Raw genomic sequence first — 23,078 nt, forward strand, 5'->3', positions numbered from 1 at the left:
ACGCACACAACAAGGCTCAAACAAGGCAGGCATGGTAGGGGCACACCTGTAATCTCAGCACTGGGGAAGGCAAGACAGTTATGAGTTCAAGACCAGCCAGGACTGTACATTGAAATCCTGGCTCATAGTTTGAAAGGGTGATATAATAAATTTCATGTTATATATATTTTACTATAATGGAAACTTAGGAAATTAAAAACAAAAACAATAATATCCTAGCCAGAGACCACAGCATCTGTGAGCCAGCAGCAGAAGTCTAAAGCTTAACTGGGTTCCTCATTGGTACTTAACAGAAAAACACCCAGTGGTTTTCACAGGCACAAGATTAGACTTCATTCAAATACTCTCCTTGCCTCTCCCCAACTTTCTCCAAAGAGACCTTGTAGTGGGGACCAATACCAAGATGGCAGTATCACTGTGGGCCTTCCATATTCTTTCTTCTGACCCAAAGGAAAAATGTTTTTCTGTACCAGTTAGACTTGTATTATTCAATAAAGTCAACACACACATTGTTATTACTTGTGACTGGACAGGACTAAGATAACACGTCCTTGCTCTTTGCACTGATTTCAACTATAGGAGACCTAGGTATTTCTTCCCAGTTTGTGCCTTTAAAGTGAAAAGTGGGGGAGGGGGGAGGAGCTGGGGAGGTGAGGAGGGAAGGGATGGTAGGGGAAAACAAAGGAGGGGGTAACACTGCTCAATAGGAAATATACTCATACCTTACTCATGTAACTGTAACCCCTCTGTACAATATCTTTACAATAAAAAATACATAAAATCCAGAAAGGAAAAAAATGGAAAGCAGCCATTATATAAAACATCTCATTTTTTTCCCAAGTATATAAAACAGATTGTGCTGATTTATCCTTTCTCTCTACAGGATGAGTACCCTTGATATGAAACGACAATGTGACTATCTGCAGTTCCAAATGCTCCCTAGTCTCAAAGTTACTGTGCCATAAAAGCTTTCAGAAATTGCAACATTTTGAATTTTAGACTTTTAGATTAGGTGTACTCATCTTGTAAAGTCTATATAAATCAGACTAGTTTCACAATCGGAAACATCTCAGGTCCTAAGCATTTTGGAAAAGGGATAGATACTCCATTTATACCCTCAGGCTACATGCTTCCCTAGAACACACGGAAAAGAATGCGGAATTATTTCAGCTTTTCCTGACTGGAAAGTGTGCTAACTTACACAGCACAGTGAATAAGAAGAAGCTGAGCAATCTCAATTAAAAAAAAAAAAAAAAAGATCTATAATAGGCAAAACCAGGAATATGCCTGGGTGACCAGTTCCTCAAATCAGAAAACAGGTTCTTCTTTGAGAGGAAGTAATGAAGGCCACAAAAAGCTGGACTTTGAAAGCAGCAAACATGGGAACCTTGAACTAAATTCTAAGGTACCATACAAAAGAACATGACTACAAAGAATATTAATGGATCTTCAAAACCTTGCCTTAACATAGTTCATAAATCCCGAATGCAGAACATCTGCTCCATCCCTGAATGGATCTCTTTCTTGTCCTGAGTTGTTGCTGTCACCCAAATGGGAAGACTCTGGTTGAAATTCCTGATGAAACTCCCCTGTGAGAAAAGACAGAGAAAGGGTAAAAGGATGACTGCATGACCAGAAGCACAAGAACACTGGTGATCTTCCAATATGCTAATTGCTTCCATCTTCTCCTTTACCTATTATAGAATGATCTGGATAACTGACTCCTTCTCCTCCCCACAGAATGGGGGGGGGGGGGGATTTAAAACAGGAGGAGGAGGAAGAAGAAGAGTAAAAGCAATTGAGCTTAAAAAGTTAAGGCATGGGCTGGGAATGTTGCTTAGCATGCATGAAGCCCTGGGTTGGCTACCTCATTACCATATAAACAGAAAAGGCCAGAAGTGGCACTGTGGCTCAAGTGGTAGAGTGCTAGCAAAAGAAGCTCAAGGACAGCACCCAGGCCCTGAATTCAAGCCCCAGGACTGGTAACAACAAAACAACAAAAAAAAGTTAAGGCTTCATCAGGGCTTAATTCCTCATGGGAGAAATAAAATTTCCTCTTACTTTTTTTTTTTTTTAAAGAATGGAGCAAAAAACATTTGAGCGTTTTTGTGCCTTCAGAAATATGTGACTAATTATTTCAAATTCCCCACTCAACAAATATTTATTGGGCAGCTGCTACCTGGCAGGTATTATGCTATCCATTTTAAGGCTTTAAAAATTCAGTCAAGTATGACTCTGTCCTTAAGTAGCAAATAATATGAAGGAAGTACAAGGCAGAGTCAATAAGAGCCCCAAATCCTAATAATAATAGAAAGGCCACACAGAAACAAAATCATGCTCAAGTATAGCACACCCAACTGGATCCTGCTCCAGGCCGTAGAGGAAAAGGCCAAAGAAACACTGTGGGAACTACTGTGACCATCTGCAGGCCAAAGTGAACCATAGGGCCATCTTTACACACTCAAGCTAGCAGGATATCCACTTTGAGGTGAGGAGGGAAAGTTTACTAGTAACAGAGGATGTAATTCTTTCTCCTAAAATTTCTGTCTAAAACAGGACCCCTACTACTATATAATGTCACAGGTTGTACAAACAAATACACGAGGTACTTCTATCTGTCCACAAGTATGTATTTCTAGTTTGTTTTTGGATAACATATGGTTCCCACCATAGTCTCATTGAATTTAATGCTAAATATAACAACCTGAGTCTAAGAAGTAAAAACAAACCCGATAATCTGGAGTTATTTTAAACACTGCTCTCATCATTCAAAACGTCATATTGAAACTAGCAGGGAGGTAATCTGTATATTAATCCAGTGCAATAGTATCTACCAGTGAAATAGTATCTACCACAAATCAGTAAGCACCACATTTAAAACCCCTTGTGTAATCAGAGCTAGAGGCGTGGCTCAGAGGTAGAGCGCCTACCTACAAGTGGAGGCACATGAATACAAATTCTAGCACCACTGAATGGAAAGGAGAAAGAGTAAGAGAAGGAGGGAAGGAAAAAGAGAAAAGGAAGGGGGTAGGGAAGCCTGCAGGCAGGGAGGAAGGGAGGAAGGAAGAAAGGGAGAAAGGGAGGTAGACAGAGAGGGAAGGGACTGGAGGTAGACAGGAGGTATACAGGAGGGAAGGAAGGTCAATGAAGTTTTGGGGCAAACAGCACCCATCAAGATACTGCCACAATGTGACTTAACAGTATGATATAGACCATAGACAACAAGGATTCAGAAGGTATAAAGGAATCTGGCGATCACCTAATCCAACCATCTCACTTAGATTGCTGAGCACAAGTGTGAAGTGACTTTGCCACCCTCATACATCTCTAGACATGACCATGGAAATATGTTAATTTTATAAGTGATGGATACTTTTAGGCCCATCTCACAAAGGCCCACTATAAGCAGCCTCCATTTTCTTCCCCTTCTGACTTAATACCATGGACGTGGAAACGTTGGAATTCCTGAGTTAAAGGTGGCTGCTACCACATGGTAAGTAGAGCTTGGGTCCTTGAGTCAATGCTTTAGACTAACAGTCACGAACTCCCACTTCACTTACTTATATTAAGTCATGGAGATTCGAGAAAGGTATGTGTGACATCAACTATAATCATTCTAGTACTATATCCACCATCTCAATATTTCCTTTCAAAGAATGGATTTCAAGAATCTTCTATAAATCTTCAGCATGTGAATAGTTCTACTACTGCTATGATAAGTAGTACTGGCTTATGGGACCACTTCAATTCTCTAAGCCCTGTTTTGCCCCCTATAATAGAGATGGATAGAATATCATTTGGAGTTATTAATTTGAAAGGGGATCGCCTTCCCATTTGACTGGGACCTGGTTCAGGTCAGATGTGCAATCAACAGATACTATTATTGCCACCATGTTTCAACGTCCTCTGAAACCTAGCTCTGACACTGAAAAGCAAGCCCTCTACACTTTCCACTCAGACCTTTAGCTGGAGTAAGATGATGACATGTATCCTCCTTAACCATCTGCTCTTCTTCCAGGATGTTCGACATTGGCACATTGAGGCTAATGGTGTCTTCATCAGAGGGCTAAAACATACAGGAGACACAGGAGAAGTTTTACCAACGGAGACAAAGAGACACTGTGTAATAAAACAGTATTTTGTGATTTTCACAAACATCATTCTGAGTAAGACACACCAAACACAAAAAATAATTCTACTTATAACATTCAAAACCAGAAAAAAACGATCCCAGAGGTTTGAAGTGAGGATAACCTCTGTACTTGGGAGATGGCACATGGCTGAGGCTTTCAGGCATCCTGGTAAAGCCGTACCCTGAATTGTTAAGTTGGTAATATGAGTGTGCATTCACACAGCTGGGGCTGGGAAGTTGGCTCAGTGGTGGAGTGCTTGCCTTGCATGTATGAGGCCATGGGTTCGATTCCTCAGCATCACATAAGCAGAAAAAGTCTGAAGTGATGCTATGGCTCAAGTGGTAGAGTGCTAATCTGCAGCTGAAGAGCTGAGGGACAGTGCCCAGGGCCAGAGTTCAGCTCCCACGACCGAAAAAAAAAAAAAATTCACACAGCTAACATTTTATTGTATGTGTGTCTTTATGTGCACATTTTTGAGTTGAAATGTCAACACATATCTACCTTTGTCTAACATAAGAGCCACAGGCAGGACACTAAAAAGGACTGTGTAGTATCTGATATAAAAAGGAATAACTGTAAATACAGTATCTTATGAGCCTTAAATCTAGCCAATTATCTTACCAATAATGTGCTCTGAGACTTGAAAAGAAAGCAAATTGACCAAACACTACATAAAGGTTTCACATGATAAACCACAAAAAGCAAGGAGGGCATGTCAATGACAATAACTTATTATTCAGAGTTCATATAGTGTGGGATATAAGCTTTTGTTTACCTTTCTGATCAATGTTTTTGTAACGTGCTCAACAATTGTAGTAGTTACCTAAGGAACAGATGTTCTATGTACTCTTCAGAACTAAGTTTCCAAGCAGTAGAGGGGATTAGCACTCTCAAAGGCTTTCCCCACCCATTCTAGCTGATGTTTACCAAGCACATCTATAATTCTAGCACAAGCGAAACTGGAAGTCTCGTTTACTTCCTTTGCCTCCATTTCTGTGCTGTTCTCCAGGGACAAGCTTTCTGAGTCAAAGGGAGCAGGACTTCCACAGAGCACACTTCATGTGAGTATCGTTTACTCCTAAATTTTTGAGGCTAAGTTCTTCAGTTTGTCCTGGTTTAAATTTGGGACAGGGGCATAGATTGTGTCCAAAAATGGCTGAAAGCAAATGTGCATTTCACTCATCAAAGAACATTCATAGTCGCCCCATATGTTCTTATTTAATTATCTTGAGAAACATGTTTTTAATTCTTTTTGTGACAAATGCTAAATCAACCAGACAATCACAACAGCTAAAGAATAGAGTACATGTGCGATCCCTGAACCCCACAATAACATGCAAGGGAGGTGGGGGTGGCCTTAGATTGTAACATGTTTGCCACAGTAAAAATAGAACACTACACAGAGCCCTTATAATTTAAAAAAAAATCAATTTCTTATAAGCATTCTTAGGAAAGCAGATCATAGAGGCAAAATTGTTTCATAAAAGAGCCAAAGAGACAATTCATGCATTCTGCTGAATGTAATTATTTCTATGTCCTTCCTTCCTAGCTATGTCCCACTTTTAAATTTTTATACAATTCCAAAGATATGTGTTTAATTAAAAGGGAAAGAATAAATCCTTTTAAAATGATACTAGCATCCTACTTACACTAAATAAGAAGGAAAGGATAATGAAGTTCTTTGTGTAATGTTTTATTAATGAACTTAATTAGTCTTAGACAAGAGATAAAGAAGGGCCTGTTTTAATTTAATAGAAAATAAGCTTAGTGTGAGTAGTTTCCCCTAACAATGGTCCATTTGAGGGACCTTATGAGTTTTAATAAAGCCAAAGAGGTTGAAATAAAATACAACTTAGCTAACTGTGTTTAGTTTCCCCACCCCCCACCAGGGAACCACAATAAACCATTAATGTGGCTTCATGTGGGGTCATTTTCTTTATTGACACTGGCTTCCTCTTTCCTCCTACTAATTCTTTTCCCTTTCGCAATGTTCTGTATTAGAAAAAAAAATGTTAAGGAATCTAATTGTCTTAATATGCTTATTTCTTTAGTATTTTTGTGGAAATGAAACCAGACAGCTTAGCTAGATAGAATTCAAAAATCTGAGGAGAAACAAAAAAGGGATATTTTTCTGGATTCACATATAATAAAAACATCCATTTTGTAGAGAAATTAATTAATATATTAATTACAATCCCAAGGAGTCTTATAATGGTCGAGATTCAATAGTCTCAAAAACACAGTAAGTTGTCTCAGAATGAAAGAGTATCTATTCCTCCCAGTTCACAGGGTGACCAAGCCCAATCAAATGATTTACCGTTACTTAACAGACTAAATGTAAGACAATAAACATACTAAGGAAGAGTTGTTTTACACAACAGAAAGCTCTAGTCTGAGTCCTCTTAGCCTACCAATAATCAAATTTTTATCTAATTATCTGAAGAGCATCAAAGAACAAACCATTTCAGGAAAACCAATACCGGGACAAGAACTAATGCTAGTTAAGAATATATCAGGGAAGGTGGCTCAGTGGTAGAGCGCTTGCCTCACATGCATGAGGCCCTGGGTTCAGTTCCTCAGCACCACATAAGCAGAAAAAAAAAAAGCCAGAAGTGGCACTGTGGCTCCAGTGGTAGAGTTCTAGCCTTGAGCTGAAGAGCTGAGGGACAGCGCCCAGGCCCAGAGTTCAGGCCCCGTGACCAACAAAAAAAAAAAGAATAAAAATATTTCAGGCCAGCAAACTGCTAAAAATGCAATGTACACAGGATTTCTTAACATTTTGCTTATTTATCACAACTTTTTCCCTATGTTATCATTACTTATACACAAGTATAGTAATACAAGTATTTAGTGTATACTTGTACTAAGTCACTTTGTAATATGTATTCAGCATTTAAAAATATTTCAGCTGGACATTTGGGCGCACATCTCTAATTCTAGCCAATTGGGAGGGAGGGAGAGAAAGAGATGAGTTGGAGGTCTGAGGCTGGCCAAAGACAAAAGCACAGGACCCTTCCTAAAAAACCATGCTAGAACAAAAAGGATCAGAGCATATTTCAAGAGGTAGAGTATTTGTTTAGTATGTGGGAAGTCCTGTGTTCAATTCATACCAAAAAAAAATTACAGATTATGTGGAGTAGAAAAGAGAGATGATAGGAAGTCTACTCTTGAGCTCTTGAGGTATTTCCAAGACACTGAAGATTCAGAACAAACTAACCAAGGCTAGTAATCCAATATAAAACATCTGACATTTATTTACCTCAGTGGCAGATAATCGCTTATCTCCATTATCGCTTCCCACTCCGGAATCTGAATCCTTCTTGCTGAAATAGATGTCATGAATATTGAATTCATTCGAAATAATTTAAAACTACAAAGTCCAAACCAAGAGCTAGCAATCAGTATTTTTAAAATGACTTTTCTGCATACAATTTTTATTATTACAAATTAGCGGTTGGGTACCAATGGCTCATTCATGTAATCCTAGGCTTCTCAGGAGACTGAGGATCACAGTTTGAAGTCAGCCTGAGCAGGCAAGTCCATGAGTTCTTATCTCCAATTAAATACCAAAAACCTAGAAGTAGAACTAAGACTCCAGTGGTAGTGCGCTAACCTTAAGTAAAAAAGCTAAAGAACAGAGCCTGGGCCCTGAGTTCAAGCCCAGCTCTGGCACACACACAAAAATGCTCTCTGTGCATACTGGAAAGTAATAGCTATTAAAATTTCAAATGTGCCAGGCATCGGTGGCTCACACCTGTAATCCTAGCAACTCAGGAAGCTGAGATCTGAGGATAGTGGTTCAAAGCAGCCCAGGCAGGAAACTCTGTGAGACTCTGATCTCCAATAAACCACTCAGAAAATCAGAAGTGGTGCTGTGGCTCAAGTGGTAGAGTACTTGCCTTGTGCTGAAGAGCTGAGGGACAACTCCCAGGCCCAGAGTTCAGGCCCCACGACCAACCACCGCCCCCAAAAAGATTTCAAACATAGTATAGTTATTCAAATTAATAAAAGCAATTACTAATTTAAAATTTAATAATGGTTCAACTGTTTGATGTAGCTGTTCTCATTGACAAGTGAAAAAATAGCAATTTTTTAAAATAATTATCCAGAAACACATAGGAAGGACTGTTGACTGATCAGGAGAGGGCAGATGAGATTTGCAAGATGCAAAGCTTTCTCACCAGCATCCATTCTTATTCCAGCAGTCTCTTAACCTTGAGGTAGATTAAGTGGAACGAAGTTTGTTGTTGTTTTGGAGGTTTTTTGTTTTGTTTTATTTTGAAGCAAAGTTTTAAAGCTAAGTTACCTGAGCAGATTGGCTCTGACCACACTGTGACCAGGGCTTTGACTACAGGAAGACGTCCACTCACCTGTCTTCTATGTGCTGGTGCGAGTGTGGTCTCTCCATAGCATGGAGATAAAGCGAGTCCGTTGTCTTTATCTGGCATGCTTGTATGCTCAGATACTTAAATATGTGTACTTTGCCCTTTGTGCAAATCTACGGAGAAGTCAGTAATATATATATTCATTTTTCAATGACAAAAATGTTAAGTTCAAGATACCTGATGAGCTGTTATAATTTGCATGATTTCATGTTAAGTATCACCCTAACAGCACACACTGCACTTGACCTCTCCAGAATATATCGAAATTGTGAGGACTGTTTCTACCAAATTCTACTTTGAATAGAAAATTATGTTCAAGTAATTAAACAGCAAAATTGTAACAGAAACCTATTTAAGTATAAATAGCTAATAAGTGCAAGAGTTAAATAAATGGACTGGTAACATCCCACTAGCAAATGGTGATCCAAGCACAATTATTTTCAAGCTCCTAAGAGAACAATGGAAAGGTTAAAAATTAATTTAGAGCAAGGTGCCAGTGGCTCAATGACTGAAATCCTTAGCTACTCAGGAGGCTAACTAAGATCTGAAGGATCTTGGTTCTAAGCTAATTTAGGCAGAGAAGTCTGCACAATTCCATCTCCAAAATAATCAAAGCCTTGATTTCAAACACTAGTACTGGCAAAAGCATAGAAAAAAAAAGAGAGGAAGGGAAAAGAAAGAAGAGGAGAGAGGGGAGAACTGAGGGAGGGAAGGAGAGAGGAAGAGAGGGAGGACAGAGAGAAAGGAGGAAAGGGAAGGAAGGGGAGGGAAAGAGAGGTAAGGGAAGGGAAGGAGGAGGGGAGGGGAGGGAAGGGAAGGATTTTTCAACATTAAGAATAGAATAATTTTGCTTGTAAGAAAATGGATGGCACAAAAGATTATCAAATTAAGCAAAATAAGCCAGACTTAGGAGGATAAATATTGTATACTGTCCCTCCTATGAAGAATTTAAATGACATAGGAAGGACCATTGTAGGGTAAACTGCAGAAGGGAAGGGGGCAGGGAGAATGGCAGAGGGAAGTGGGTGGGACAGAAGTACACTATATGAATGCATGGAACTATTACAATGAAACCTTGTACTTATAGAATTAGCAGACACTAATACACAAATAAAAAGATAAACCACCACCACCACACAACCCCAGCTCGGTGGAGCTGCTTCCTTGTCTGCCATTGTGAGCAGCTCCTTGGGACAGTGGCTCTGATGCGCCCCCTACCTGTGCTGGAGGAGACTGCAGGGGGTTGTTCTCTAGCAGTAACACTTGAAGCTGCTTCATCTCTCTGAAACAGATGGGAATCACCAGCACTTTGTTGCAGGAGAAGTCAAACTTTACCAAGGGAAGGTCTACTAGTTCTAAAACGATAAACAAAGAAAGGAAGAAATCTCAGCAAGCAAGACGATCAAATGGCCGAATATTCCAAAACTGACTTTCTGCTCACAAAGGAAAATCATTTAGCATTATCAAAAGTGATAGAATAGACGGTATGAGTAATATTTCACTGAACAGGGAAAGCTTTCACTGTGAGCTCAGTAATTAAATTGGTTTCTAGTTGTGAAAAGGGCTGGCAACAATTGGCATTTACAGTATTCCACTGTTTAAAACACCATTTTTTGTTTTTTTTTTTAATAAGAGAATCATAAGCAGGTCATGGAGAAAATGTTTTGTTTTTCCAATTCCAGCTATTTGTATGGAGTACTTGCTAGCACATGAGTAGCAGGCTAATTATAGAATAAATTTATCTATTCAATGTATCTTGGTATGCACAGTCTTAAAAACAGTTACGGTAAAAATGTACAAGATCTTTTTTAAATACATGTTATCTAATTTAGGATTTTCCAATAGGCCCTATAATTCTGATTTCATGAGGCTTTATTGCTTTTAAAGTCTTACTTAGCTTTAACAAGATGAAGCATTATATTTAGCTTAAAATCTCCACCCAGTGGCACAGAAAACACTCAGTAATTTCAAGCATTTAAACCGACAGTTGGCAGCTGCTAGAAACAAAGTCAAATATATTCCATAGAGCAAAGAGAGGCTGAGCCATGCCACAATCTAGAGTGACGCTGGCAGATCCCTGCAATCTCTGGAGGCTACAACGTGGTCACTTCAAAACAGGGGCCCCATACTGTTGTTACAGGAGCTCTTAGGGCTAAACTCTGGCACTTTCAAATACTCCAGAAAGGAAGGAGCCTGAGTAAGAATGCACATTGGGTCTCCGCTCTCCCTTATACTGCTTGATGGCTTTCATTTTATTTTGCTATACCTCAAATTCCACCAGCCAAAAAAAAAAAAAATCTTCCTAGTAATCAATTCGGCTGCCTCTCAGCATTCACAGTACCCTGGGAGTGTGCAGGACTTCCCCTGTTTCATACCTTAGTTTTTAACAGATCAAGGAGCCTGCAATTTTAGAAGGAGGCTGAAGAGCGCCCCACTTCTAAGCCTGAAACGTCAGTTACCTGACAGGAGGGCTCTGGAGGAAAATCTCAAGATGGTTATTTCTAAAAAAAAAAACACAGGTTCCTGGTCTAAGCCAAGGAATGCAAATTTTCAAATTGTCCTAAGTAGATAAAAGCCAGCTGTCCTCCTCCCTGGAGAAACAGTGATAGGCCTCAGGCCATACTCTTCATGGTGATGGTTTCCGTACAGAGCTATGAGCAGCTGGAGGTGGCAGCAAGAGGGACAAGGGAGACCTGGAGACTTGGAAGTGTGAGAGCAAAACGAATGAGAAAGGAAAGTCCTTTGTTGCTGTCATAGTTTCTAGAAAAGCTTAGAAGCAGGAGTCTGAAATTGGTGGGATGCCATCCTGCTGTAAGCCCTAGTGCTGGGGCTAGGTTGGCAAATCAGAGCCCAATTTAAAAAGCCTCTCCACTGTCTGCAATGCTTCGTCACTTAAATACAGACTCATCCAGGAGTATAAAGAGTAGATTCATGGAAGATACATATGGGGAGTTTACTCACAGGCCAAAAAAAAAAAGGGGGGGGGAGGGGGAATCATTTTCTAACGACTATTTCTTTTTGGCTCCAATTATGGAGCCACAAGTTTAGGAAAATGAGAATTATACAAATTCACAGTAATCAAATAGAGGAGAAAATGATAATTTCTCTAAGGCCCAGAAGAGATCAAAAGAAATAGCAGGAAAGTGAGGAAGAAAGAGATGGCAAAGAAGGAACAGGAGGAGGAGAGAGAGAGAAGCAGCAAGGTAAGTTAGGAGGAGGACGAAAAGCTTAAAAAAAGCAGCAAGAAAAAGAGGAAGAATAGGAGCAAAGAAGGGAGAGAGGGACAAAGAAGAAGGAAGTAGAGAAGAAAGAAGAACAAAAGAATGGGGAGGGGAAGAGACAGGAAGAAGGAGGAGGAGGGTTAAGAGGGGCGGGGGAGGGGAGGGGAGGAGGTGTGAAGGAGGGAGAGGAGGAGGAGGAAGAAGAACAATAACCTTACTTTTCTTTCTACTCCTAAGAGGGACAATGAATTTCTACCTGAGTCCTCTGTTCATTCTGGTCTTATCAACACCAAAATATGGTCCCCATATTGTAGTAGTTGTCATCAGACACCAAAGATGATCTAGGAAATCAGGCCACAGTTTCCCTTTTTGCCCCCGCCTCAAGCTGGAAGCCTATGATGAGGGTACTTAAGGGATTAGATGTGCAGTGCCTGAGAACTCTTTAGTCAATAGAATTTTCAAGAATGAAGCCAAAAGGACCCTGATATTCAGAAACCATTTTTTTTACAAAAGCTTTTCCAAGAAAACTCAAATTTGAGGTCTGAGAATATTTTAAAATATCAAAACTACAAAAATACAGTTATGGAGAACAGAGCAATTTGTAACTGATCTGTTTGAGAAAGGTATGCTTTTAAGATAAGAGACAAAACAAAAATCCCTAGATTGTGCAGGTGAGTATATTTTCCACACATTTCCAAACAGTGACTATAAAATGATGTCCCTGATTTTTCCTTTAGGGAATAGGAGTTCAATTACTTGTGACACTTTCACAGTGATTATTTTAACAACAGGACTTGAATTTAAACTTTCCTTTAATGCTTGAAAGGTCTCTGGGGTATAAGTTTATCCTTTGTGTTTGCTTTTAGCTAAGATAAACAGTTTCAAATGAAAAATATTTATTCACATGGACAAAATGAAAAGTCAATATGCTTAGATTGGTCTATCTCAAGTAATAAAGCAATAAAGTCCTATGTGGAGATAGTTTCTAATGCAGTTTCTTCAGAATTCAAGTCAGCATGAGAAGGATGAACTTTGCAGGTAAATGCTCAGCCTTCCCATCCATCACAGAAGTTGCATTTTACAAAATTCTCTCCACAGTTCCATTAGCATCGCTTCCTTACCTTGAGTTATGGACGATTTTAAGCCAAAGGTCAAGCTGTGACTCATGTTTATAATCCTAGCTACTCTGGAGGCTGAGATCTAAGATCTGCCAGGTCCAAACCCAGACCAGGCAGGAAAGTCCATAAGACTCTTATCTCCACCAAACTACTCAAAAAAGCTGGAAGTGGTGCTGTGGTTCACTCAAGTCGTAGAGTGCTAACCTTGAGGAAAAGGAAGTCAGAGACAGAGCCCAGGCCCAGAGTTCAAGCCCTAGGGCCACCCCCACATTCCCCCCAAAAAAGAAGGCCAAAGATCAAGATGCAGAAGCAGACAATAAAAACAGAACAATTCAGCCAGGAACTGATGGCTCATGCCATAATACTAGCTACTCAGGAGGCTGAGATCTGAGAATCATGGCTCAAAGCAGGAAAAGTCCATGAAACTCTTATCTCCAATTAAAATTAACCGTCAGAAAACCAGAAGCAGAGTTATAGATCAAAGTGATAGCACTTGCTATGAACAGAAAAGAACACACAGTTAGCACCCAGGTCCTCAGTTCAATCCCCACAATGGAAAAAAAAAAGAAAGAAAAGAAAAATCAGAAAATCAGGCAGGCCTCAATGTGCAGTAGCAATGTCACCTTAACCCAGTGCTGACCACTTCAAAACACATGCTTTGCCTTTTGCAAGTATGTGTTTGAAATCTGGCATGTCTAGAAGTCCATAAACACAAAAAATGAGGATCAAGATGATTTTTGAAAAGGCAGTATGTTGGGAGACTTTAATAGTGTTCTGCTGCTGATCAACTCATTCCTGACCTATACCCGAGCCCAAATACCAACTTCAGACCCACCACCTCTGACAGGGCTGTTCTCCAACTCTGAATGGGACAAATTTTCTAAACAGATGTACCTTTTAACCAGAAGGACATCCTGCACAGAGCTGACAGCCAGGGTCTGTCCAAGTGTGTCACTGGAACTGTTAGTTTCTTTCATTCAGAACATCACATACTGATACAAAAAGAATTTTTGTTGTCAGTGCTAAGGCTGGCTGTTTTCCCTTCACCCAGATTTAAATGTGGACATCCTGACCCAAAGATATCAGAATGTGGCTGTATCTGGAGATAGGCCTAAGAGGTAATTAAATTGAAATGAGATCATTAGGGTGGGCTCTGATCCAATCCTTGGTGTCAGAAGGGATTAGGACATAGGAGAGCACAGAAGTGGGTGGAGAGAAGCCAAGGAGAAAAGCCAAGGAAGGAACAACCCAGTCAACAACCACAATACACACACACACACACACACACAACCACATACAACCACACAACCACATACACATTCTCTCTCTCTCTCTCTCTCTCTCTCTCTCTCTCTCTCTCTCTCTCTCTCTCTCTCTCTCTCTCTCTCTCTTTTTCTCTCTCTGCAACAAAAGTCTCTTGTTTCTTCAACTTCCCCTTCTTTCTCACCTGGTGGTAATACTTTAAGGTAATTTCTTCGGACATTCAGCTCCCGGAGAGATTTCAGTTGACCTATCTGCTGAGGCAACGCTGTGATCTCGTTGCAACTAACATCCTGTAGCAAAGACAGAAACTATCAGTGTACTGTTCTCTTTATGTGAGTTCTCCTCAAGGAACTTCAACATGTGGACAATTAACTATCACACACATCACACACACATTTTGTGTGCGGGGCTCAAACTCAAGTGTCTGTAGCTCTCACTTGGCTTTTTCACTCAAGGCTGGTGCTCCACCCCTCGGAGCATACCTTCACTTCTGGCTTTTTGATAGCCAATTGGAGCTAAGTTCTCTTGAACTACACTAATACAGCTGGCTTCAAATCATGATCCTAGGATCTCAGGCTTCTGAGTGGCTAGGATTCCAGACGTGAGCCACCAGGTGCCTGGTCACATTACTCTTTTATACTGACTGGACTTCTGGGTCCCTAACCAGTAAGCCTCAGAAAAGGAGAAAAAGAAAGTTCAATCTACACATCTCCACTGAGGAAAGAAAAAAAAAAATCAGTACTTTCACCACTATCATTTTTCCTGTGCTTGGATTTTATTTAATTCTCTCAAGAAACCCAGGAGGCAGCATTACTAGCTTACTATTTACAGATGAGAAAAATGAGGCTCAGTGGTACTAGCTTAATATTTACAGATGAGAAAAATAAGGCTCAGTGGCCCAAGGCCACTAAGTGAGGAATCAGCAGCCACTATACTCATTACCTTACTCATGTAACTGTAACCCCTCTGTACAGCATCTTTACAATAAAATGTTTTTTAAAAATGGAAGGGAGGGTACAACATATCCTAGTTTTTACGAGTAGTTATGCATTGTTTGGATGCACTATTTTATTTTTTTAAGTTTTTATTGTAAAGGTGATGGCAAGAGGGGTTAGAGTTACACAAATCAGGTAATAAGTACATTTCTTTTTGAACAGTATCACCCCCCTCCCTCATTTTCTCCCAGTTTTTTCACTATGTATTTTAAATGAAGCTCTTACAACATGGCTGGAAATCTTGTATCTGATTACCTTCCCTTCCACTGTGGAAGCAAGGTAAGGTCTTGAAGAGACTGTACGCTTTGCTTTAAAAGGATAATACCCTATAAATCCTTGATTGGAACCAGCTCCTGACACAGGAAATAAAGTCCTCGACATTTATAATCCTTATTATCTCCTTAATCCCACTCTTGCCCTTGGCACTGGTCCGTGCCTGCTCTTCTCCTTCCGTCTAGCCCTGCATTATCTCTCAGTTGGAGACCGTAATGGTCCCCTCCAGGCTTCCATTCAGTCTCCCCATAAGTCCATCCTTCACAGAGCTGCCAGAGTGTGAATCTCATTGTGCTGTTCATCACCAGTAAGGTCCAACATCTAGATAAGGTCTGCTAATCTCTCTAGGACCATTTCCCTGAATGTCTTCCCCTTGCCACGTGACTGCTACTTGTTCTCAGTATGGGCCATTTATTTGTTCAGGCTCCTTCCCTGCCTGGTGCCAGCCCCTGACACTATCTTGTGGCTCTACCTACTCATCTTTTATGACTGAATCCAAGTGTCCTCTTTGAAGCCTCTCACAAGGTTTCCCCATGTTTCAACACCTGAGAGATGGACCACTTTTTCCTCTGGGGTTCTAACCATCAGCTTTTACTGTAATTTTCTTATTTATATGGTCATTTTCCCCTTTAATCCTCTGATAGAGCACTAGCCTTGAGCAAAAGAACTCAGGGACAGGGTCCAGGCCCAGAGTCCAAGCTTCAAGACCAAAAACAAAAACCAAAACAAACAAAAAACTCTAGCAGCACTTCTTACAGGGTCAAAAATGTTTAGGGAAATCAATATAGAATTAGTACGTGGCCTGTGATCACTCAAGGAAGCTAACCCACCAATCCATCCAGTGAAAGTTATGTCTTTGTCTTTACTAAGTCACATAAACCAGGGGTCCTTGGGAAGCAGAGATCAAGGGAATGAAGATCAAGGCGATCAAGGCTGACAGCTAACCTGGGCAAAATGTTAGTGAGACTCTATTTCTACCAACAAACAAACTAGACGTGGTGCTAATACATACACTTATACACAGAAGGCTGTAGGTAGCATGATCACTGGCCCAAAGTAATAGAAAAACCAAGATACTTTATCTTAAAAACAAACTAAAAGTAAAAGGACTGGGAGGATGGCTTTTAAGTGGTAGAACATTTGCCTAACAAGTTAGAGGCCTTGAGTTCAATCCTTAGTACCACAAATAAGGAATAGGGAGAAAGAAACAAAAGATAACCTACATATTTAGGTAGTATGCTCACAGGATGAAATCTCCTGAGATGACACTCAGCTTTCTGCCATTTTTTAACATGAACTACATGTATCTTTCTCTTTTTGACCATCCCTAGTTATCCATGAAATCAAGGTACACTGCTTCCCTACATCTAAGGTCAATTTCTTCTAACAGATAGGTCTAATGCAATGGCCTATTCAAAGCAAATCAACTCTATAAGCTATATTGAAATATTGGTAGAGAAAGTAGAGTCAACATACTTGCAACCAATCTCACATAATGATAAAAACAAAACTTTCCATCTATAGAACAGGACATGTGCAGACAATCAGAGTCCAACTGTCCATTCATATTTGGAAGGGTATTTGATGAGGGTCAGGTTATGTTAATAGTTCCCTGCACTGTACCACTTATTCCCTGGTCTCATCAAGTGTTAGAGGGAGCTGCTCAGGCCATCTGAGACTCTTCACCTCTCTTCAGTCAGCGTGGCAAACAACAGCGCAAAACTCCAATCCCCCCAAGTCACTGAGCCTTGCCAACTCTTAAAAGAGGTTATGAATTTCATCACAAAGATAAAACCCATGGGTAATTATGCTTAATTAGCTGAAGGGAGAGGAAGAAATTAGAGATAATAGTCTATGTATTTGGGGATAAGATATTTTGGTTTTACAAATGGATGCCTATTTTTTCTGGAGTGACCTCATTCTCTAGAACATAACTGTCCAAATTTAGCCTTAGGTATAGATTTGTTTTAGCCACTGAGAGATAATATTTAGGAAAACAAAGTTTAAAATAAAAAGCACTAGTATCTTCCATTTCTGTAATTAGTGAGAATTTATCAGGCTGTAAATTCTCAATGCAGTTATTTATTAGACAGCTGAATTAGCTCCTTCTACTCTCAGTCCTAAGCCATTTTTTAGAAAATAATTATTCCAAACTTCAGTGAAATCATATCACCAAAGGTTTAATGTTACACTATTACAAAACAAAAAAACATCTATTAGGAATATCCACTGGTTTGTTATTGGTTGATACAGATGTGAATCTAAGTATGACAATATACTCAAGCTTAAGTTTTTATGGACCAGCTAGTCCAACTTTGGCATTAAGAGAAAAAACAAAATAGGAATTATAATTGTGACTTAAACTCTACTTATTTTCCATTAGTTTAATCATTTTAATTTTTTCAATTAAGCAACTAAAAGAAAAACCTGGGAAAATAAGTATCTCTCCTCATAATAATAAAAGAAAATTTTTGGCCCGGCGCTGGTGGCTCAAGACTGTAATCCTAACTACTCAGGAGGCTGAGATCTGAGGATCTTGGTTCAAAGCCAGCCCGGGCAGGAAAGACCGTGAGACTCCTATCTCCAATAAACCACAAGAAAACCGGAAGTGGCACTGTAGCTCAAGTGGTAGAGCGCTTGCTCGCCTTGAGCTGAAGAGCTGAGGGACAGCGCCTAGGCCCAGAGTTCAAGCCCCACGACCAACAAAAAAAAAAAAGAAAGAAAAAATTTTTGAAGTGCTACATGCATACTGAAGATTAGTATGCTTTTGTTACTAAGTGATAGCTGCTGAAGTACCTTCAGAATGCAAAACAAAGATTCAGGGCTGGGAAGGTGGCTCTGTGGTAGAGTGCATGCCTTGCAAGCATGAGGCCCTGGGTTCGATTCCTCAGCACCACATAAAACAGAAAAAGCCAGAAGTGGCGCTGTGGCTCCAGTGGTAGAGCGCTAGCCTTGAGCTGAAGAGCTGAGGGACAGCGCCCAAACCAGAGTTCAGGCCCCATGACCAGCAAAAAAAAACAAAGATTCAAGCTACCAGAACAGAATTCAGGGATTACTAAACTAGGTAATGCTGATTTTCCAGAAAAAAAAAAAAAAAGCTAGAAATATTTTAAGAACTGATGTCCAACATAAACACTATGTCCAACTGGTTAAAGGAGAGGCCCAATGAGACCAGGCCACTGTGGAACTGTAGGTGGTCTGCTCTGACAACAGGATTTTCACAATCTTGGTGTAGTGATACTCCGAGCTTGTGTTGACTTCATTGATGGAAATGCACGTACTCTGACAGGAAACACAAACTGCTAAACACTTTCCTCCCATCATGTAACCTCACCTTTCGGAGAAACGTCTTTTGCATAACTCACTGTGCAACCTGAGGTTAGTATCTTAACCTGCCAGTGCCTACATTAAAAAAATAAAAATAAAAAGGGAGCATTAAGCAATTCTAATTTGCTTCCAACATTAGGAAAATCTATTTACACCACCAGAAATAAGAAAAAGACTTGTTGATAGTAATGTCAACTTAGATTTCTTAGCCAAAAAAAACCCTCTGTGCCTGTGGTCAGAACACAAAACAAGCAAAAACAGTGAACTTGGTAAGTTCATCTAAACCTGAACTCTTTTCAAGCAATCTCTGGTGTGATAAACCGTCTTTTCTCAACATAAACACATGCTCCACCCTGTGGCTCTTCCTAAAGGCAGAAATGGAAGCCACAGAGGGGCCTTGTGCAAACCCTGGGTTTCCAATTGTCACAAAAAACAAAAAACCAAAAAACCAGAGAGGTTAGGGGGCATCACTGGAAACCACAAATGGACAAAGAATTACTTACAGCAGACATGTACAGGGAAGACCCCACTGTAGGCACCTCTGAGACTGGAATGCAATCCGTAACAGTAATAAGGGGGTTTTCCTGAGGCAGATCAATCCACCATATGTCGACAGTTAGTGCTTACATTAACTCCCCACACACCAAATATTTCAGGAAATGCATCTTCTCATCAGTTATGACTTGAGGCGGGCCAGGTGGCATGCTGCTTACAGAGGTGGGATTACACTGGTGCTCTTGGAACTGGGAGACACTGTGTGAGTTGGGGCAAGCGGGGAGGGGAGGGCCAAGAACTGAGAAAAAGTGAACAGAAGTCAGACCGCAGATGCGGCCTGCCACCAGGCTCACAGAACCAGTGAAGACACTACTAGATCTTTGGCCAGTACCCCATACCAGGTTCTGCATGTTCACTTAGTGAGTTTGTCTTTCCAGGCTGTGGTTTACCTGTAATGTGGCATTTATACAGCACCTCTTACCAAACAGACCTTATTGTTCAATGTAACCTCACAGTAAAAGAACTATGTTTTCCAGAAAGTTCAGAGGACTTTATAGAGTAAAGGGAGATTTAGTTGGTACAAGAGAAGGTCCAAGACCCCTTCCTGACCTGCATCCACAGTAAGAAAACTTGTGGACACACATGCCCACTTGTACAAAACCTGTGTTTATTCAGGTTCAGCAGTGCATACATGGCCTACCACAACCTTAGTGGGAAAAGCTGCAAGGTGAACCAAGAAACTCCAGAGGAAAATGGTGGGCTGTGTCCCCAAAGTGCTTACAGCCTGAACTCTAATCACACAAACCTGATCTGGACTCCAGCTCTGTCATGTAGGCTCCACAACTAATTGGATAAGATGACAAGAAGCAATACAAGCCATGTTCTACCAGTCTGCCTGGTGCACATGGGTGCTCAGTAAATGTTAACCAGTTCTCCCTTCCCTTCCAGAAAACACAAGCTGGGAGACAAGACAGGCTATCAAACAATATGCACACCACCACAGTATGAGGTGAAGGAATTATAGGTGCCAATTAGAGTGGGACATGAAGTCAGAAAGTTCTAGATTATTCCCATTAGAAATAACCCAGACTGAACACGGGTGGCTAACATCTGTAATCCTAGCTTACAGAGAAGGCTGAAATGTGATTATCTCAGTTCAGAGCCAGGCTACACAGAAAAGTCCATTAAAACTCTTATTCCCAATTAGCAGCAAAAAGCTGGTAGGAGAGGTGTGGCTCAAGTGGTAGGGTGCCAACTTTGAGTAAAAAGTCCAGCAAGAGTGCAGGCCCAGAGTTCAAGCAAAAATTTAAAAATAAAAATCACCTGAGAACTAGGTACAGAGAACTAAGGTTCCGTAAATTCTCCTACTCCTACAGTAAGTTAGAAACATAACCCAACCACTCATGTTGATTCATAAAAATGACATCCCATAGGTGATGATCAGCAGCTTGTGGGTGACATTTCCATTCTCCCTGCATGTTCTCAAATGGCTGGCCATGTCAATGGTAGAACTGGGACCAGTATCTGTCTTAAGGATCTTGGGTAACAGTGACATAGCTTAAAAGATAAAACAATGTTTTGCAATTCCACTTCCTTTCAAAGACAAGGATGATCCCTGCTTCCTGATGATGTTCTGGCTTAATTTTTCAAGTGGATAGTAATTCTGCAGATGTCCATCCACACTGGGAAGAAGAGAGTTTCTTATGACACCATTTGGGATACATGAAGCCTGATGTGAAAAAGTGATACTCTTTCCAAATCAGTAAACAATGTTTACAACCTAGCAGGGTAAGCAATTTTTGTCAGGATGGAAGCCATAAGAGACTGCAGGATTCTGAATGCTTGGGAAGCTTCCACTCTTTTCTTTTTTTATATATTGGTACCATGCAACTACAAAGCCAAACACTCCCACTGCCAATCCAGAATTAAACTCTCCAGAGAATTTTCTTTTTCCAACCGATAGCTAAAAGTAATCTGACATGGTTACCTATAATCATACTACTATTGTAAGTAAAATGTCATCAAAGATAAACAAGAGTTGATGGAAAATAATCTTTTTTTAGTTTATGACCTTAACCAAGGCCAGTCATATCACTTCCTGGTTGTTAAATAATGCCATGTTATGAAATATATGCGTTTTACAAAAGCGCACTTATTCAGACGGGCGGAAGGGAGCAGAGAAAATTCACAGGCTAAGGAGCTAATCCGTCAAGAGGGTGACCAACAGCTCATGTGGATCCTGAATACCAGAAATCCAGATAGTCCCAAAAGGGGTGCACTGTCAATGTAAAAAAAACAAAAAAAACAAACCTGCTATATTTCAAAGACTTAACCTGAAAAAAAAGAATTTAAACTGTCCCTAAGGGGGGGGGGGGGTGTGTGTGTGTGTGTGTGTGTGTGTGTGTGTGTGTGTGTGTGTGTGTGTGTGTGTGTGTGTGTGTGTGTGTGTGTGTGTGTGTGTGTGTGTGTGTGTGTGTGTGTGTGTGTGTGTGTGTGTGTGTGTGTGTGTGTGTGTGTGTGTGTGTGTGTGTGTGTGTGTGTGTGTGTGCGCGTGCACGCACCCTGGCCCTGGGGCTTGAACTAAAGTCCTACTGCTCTCATTAGGTTTTTTTTCCTTATAACTGGTGTTCTAGCTCTTAAACCACATTTCCATTTCTAGATTTTTGCTAGTTAACTGGAGGTAAGAGTTTCTCAGATTTGTTGCCTGGTTTGGCTTTGAGCCTTCTTAGATCTCAGCCTCCTGAGTAGCTAGGATTATAAGCTCAGGCATCCTAGGACCGGAAACAATGTTGCTCTAGTCGTGCCAAAAATCTTTACTTTCCTCTTACCTAATTCTTTTTTTTTTTTTTTTTTTTGGTCAGTTGTGGTGCCTGACCTCGGCCTGGGCGCTGTCCCTCAGCTCTTCAGCTCAAGGCTAGCACTCTACCACTTGAGCCACTGCACCACTTCTGGCCTTTTCTGCATATGTGGTGCTGAGGAATCGAATCCAGGGCCTCAGGCATGCAGGGCAAGCGCTCTACCACTGAGCCACCTTCCCAGCCACTTTCTTCTTTCTATCCTCTAACTTAACTAGACATCTTTGTAAAATGTGGCCTGCCAACTTATTTAGAGATCTTTTCTCCAGTTGTAGCCATATTCTTCATGAACTTATAAGCAATCTGCAAAATTTATCACTGTATAATGTGATAACCCATAAACCTCAGGAACTGTAAATCCTGTAAACTTCAGGAACTGCAAACCTCAGGAAGTTTCAGGAACCTTATCACAGCCAAGCCACAGCTACTGGGTCATATCCCCTCCCCCCTCCAATGTCTTCTTCATATGCTGCCCTCAAACAACTTAGGCTCTGCTACCAAGTGAACAGGATTTGGTCAAGTATTGGAAGCATACTAATCATTTGATGGTATTAAGAGGGAGTGGTGTCTTTAAAAGGAAAAGCCTAAGGGAAGATGGTTAGATCACTGGGGGCATGACTCTCAGAAGGGATTAACATAGTTCTCAAGGGACTTAAGAAATTTCCCATGAATATGGGTTGTTACGGGTGCCTCTTCCTTTTTGCTTTTTGGCTTCCTGTCTTCCCATGTGATCCCTCCTTCTCACATTTGATCCGAGGAGGGTGCCATAGCTGTGGTACGATGTATGATGCAGCCTTCTTCAGTGGGCCTCCCTCAAAGGCCTCACAAATAAAGCCACCTGATCATGGACTTTCCGCCTCCAAAACTAAAAGCTAAATAAACTTTCTTTTTCCTTTATCAAGTTCCCAGCCTCAGATGGTTTGTCATTGTAATGGGAAACAGACTAGTGCAAGTTCCTCCTTCTCCGATTATAGCCAAAAAGTCTTTCTGGTACTCTGGCAAGTTAAGATCAG

At 40.6% G+C, this 23,078-nt stretch overlaps 1 protein-coding gene across 5 annotated transcripts in view; it reads right to left on the minus strand.

Moving 5' to 3' along the window:
* Lrch1 (leucine rich repeats and calponin homology domain containing 1) overlaps positions 1 to 23,078 on the minus strand; it is a 170,071-nt gene that overhangs the window by 52,270 nt on the left and 94,723 nt on the right. For all 5 annotated transcript variants that reach the window (XM_070003215.1, XM_070003212.1, XM_070003213.1 and 2 more), the window contains exons 4-9: positions 14,305 to 14,410; positions 9,737 to 9,873; positions 8,504 to 8,631; positions 7,393 to 7,456; positions 3,961 to 4,066; positions 1,462 to 1,589 (exon numbers count right to left, since the gene is read on the minus strand). In XM_070003215.1, coding sequence (XP_069859316.1) covers positions 1,462 to 1,589; positions 3,961 to 4,066; positions 7,393 to 7,456; positions 8,504 to 8,631; positions 9,737 to 9,873; positions 14,305 to 14,410 — 669 coding nt within the window. The remainder of the gene's footprint in view (positions 1 to 1,461; positions 1,590 to 3,960; positions 4,067 to 7,392; positions 7,457 to 8,503; positions 8,632 to 9,736; positions 9,874 to 14,304; positions 14,411 to 23,078) is intronic.

This window comes from Dipodomys merriami, unplaced genomic scaffold (genome assembly GCF_024711535.1).
Source record: "Dipodomys merriami isolate MVZ:Mamm:240054 unplaced genomic scaffold, mDipMer1.0.p SCAF_6, whole genome shotgun sequence".
Taxonomy (NCBI): Eukaryota; Metazoa; Chordata; class Mammalia; order Rodentia; family Heteromyidae; genus Dipodomys; species Dipodomys merriami.